Below are 2,152 nucleotides of genomic sequence, written 5' to 3' on the forward strand. Positions count from 1 at the left end.
TTATATTTTTGCTGGTTTTTATTTCAGACACAAGATTAACAATGATTCTAGAACTGGTCGATGTTCTGTTATGATTTCTAAAAGTTTTTCTGATGATGTGGGAGAATATATGTGTCACGCTGCCAATCCTGGTGGAGAATGTAATACTAAAGCTGAAATACTTCCAGAGGGTAGGTTAAACACTGTTTGTGATATTCTTGGTGATGGTGATCATGTAACTACTCTGGACTTAGCAGAAAGAGTGATCTTGCTGACTGGTTTAACCACAATTTTTTTAAATTTTGTTGCATTGACATCTTCAAAATATGGCTAACTTTAAATTTATTGGATTTGTCTACATGATAGGGAGCTTTGACCAGGCATATGATGTTATTCTGTCCCTAATATATAGAAGGTTGTATGGCTTGAAACCTTCATTATTTGTCCTAAATTTTGTTACTAGTTTTCAAGAATTGTGAAAGTGTTAAGAATACATAATAATTATTCAATATGGATCTTATTGTGATTTAAAAATATTTCCAGTTCGTAAAGTTCAAGATGAACCATTAGTGTCAGATTTATCTCCAGTACAAGAGATACTGGCTCGAGCTCAAGCTCCCAAGAAACCAGAGAAAGAATTTTACCGAACACCAACAGAGAAGTTGATTGACAGACGATCAGAAGAGAGAATGTTAGCACAACCTGATGAACCATTGTCTGCTGGCGTCAGCGACTCTGTAAGTTTTTTATATTGAAACGTCATCGGAACTTCGACTCCTGAAAAGCATAAAGATTCAAATTCTTGTACTGTACTCTAGCCTAGTCAGTTTTTATGATGTTGTTTGTGTGATAATATGGTAGTTTTCGTCTGATGTCTGTATTCACCTTGTGTCATAGATCTAGAAACAAAGACTATGTTCAGTTGATATTGTTTTCAGGATTTAGGGTTAATAGTAACACATGTATATTGCCTTCATGCCATTTGTTCCAGAAAAGTTTATTTTAGTATTTACATCTGTTTTTATTCTACAGGAATTTACCGTGTCTGGGTTTGAGAGAAAATTAATGGAAGAGATAAATTATCGTGATGGGAAGATTAAGATGATGAGTGAAACAGAAACAGAATACGATTCTGAACAACCTGAAGAAAGAGTCATCAACACCCAGCCTCCAGAAATATTACAACAGTTAAACGATACACAACTTATTGAAGGTGGCGACGCCACATTTGTCTGTAAAATTGTGGGAAAACCACGACCAAAGGTAAGGTTTTATTCTGGCAATTTCTTCTTCTGGTACTGTTGTCTTAAGTTATGACTAGTTACGAAAAGTCAAGTCCTGAAAGTTATTAGTGCAAAAAATAAGTTTTAGAGCTTGAATTGATGTCATTATCCCAATAACCTTCAGACCCTTTTTGCGTTAGGACGGTGCTTTTATGAAATGCTCTCATCACATGACTTGACAACAAATTATACATATTGTAATTTTGAGGTACACTAAATATAAAGTTTCTTTCACAAAAAAATTGCCAGCGAGATAAATAATACTCAAACATTGACTATATTTCAGATTGCTTGGTATAGAAATGGAAAACGTATCAAGAAATCTAATCGTTATGATATAACGTACGGACAAGATAATATGAGTGTATTGAAGATTCGAGTCACTCTACCAGAAGATACTGGATATTACACAGTCCTAGCTGTTAACTCGGTCGGTAAAGCCACCACCTCTGCCCAACTTTACGTTGATAAACTCGGCAACATTGATGCTACTTCTTTCATGGAACCTGAGAGCCTGAAAAAGATGCTTAAGAGGTATGATAAAAAGGCAAAGTTACTGTCAATCTATCATTTCTCGCTGGATTTATAATGCTCATGAAAATTATTCATTGGACTTCTGGATTTTGTTATTCTATGTATTATGTTCTCGATTGAAGAGTTCTGAGCAGGTTCTGTCTGTTATAATTCTGCCGCCAGTCGAATGGTATGGAAGCGGAATATGTCACATTCAAACTCTTCTCATCTATTTCCTTCTGAACCATTTGGAATTCTGTCTGCGTCTACTACTTTTCAGCACATGTTGAAGGTGTTCTGAACCCTGTATCAGAACTCATCAATTGAGCCACCCTTCAAATTCAGGCAGTCTCACATTGATACTGTATCATATTAAA

General features: G+C 35.4%; 1 protein-coding gene across 1 annotated transcript in view; it reads left to right on the forward strand.

The window, feature by feature from the left end:
- Positions 1 to 1,851, forward strand: part of LOTGIDRAFT_167354 (hypothetical protein) — a gene marked incomplete at both ends in the record, with an annotated part of 56,928 nt that extends 55,077 nt beyond the window's left edge. The window contains 4 exons of the mRNA XM_009064826.1: positions 105 to 170; positions 523 to 716; positions 1,012 to 1,242; positions 1,549 to 1,851. Of these exons, the coding sequence (XP_009063074.1) occupies positions 105 to 170; positions 523 to 716; positions 1,012 to 1,242; positions 1,549 to 1,851 (794 nt within the window). The remainder of the gene's footprint in view (positions 1 to 104; positions 171 to 522; positions 717 to 1,011; positions 1,243 to 1,548) is intronic.
- Between the last annotated feature and the right edge of the window lie 301 nt (positions 1,852 to 2,152).

This window comes from Lottia gigantea (genome assembly GCF_000327385.1).
Source record: "Lottia gigantea unplaced genomic scaffold LOTGIsca_65, whole genome shotgun sequence".
Taxonomy (NCBI): domain Eukaryota; kingdom Metazoa; phylum Mollusca; class Gastropoda; family Lottiidae; genus Lottia; species Lottia gigantea.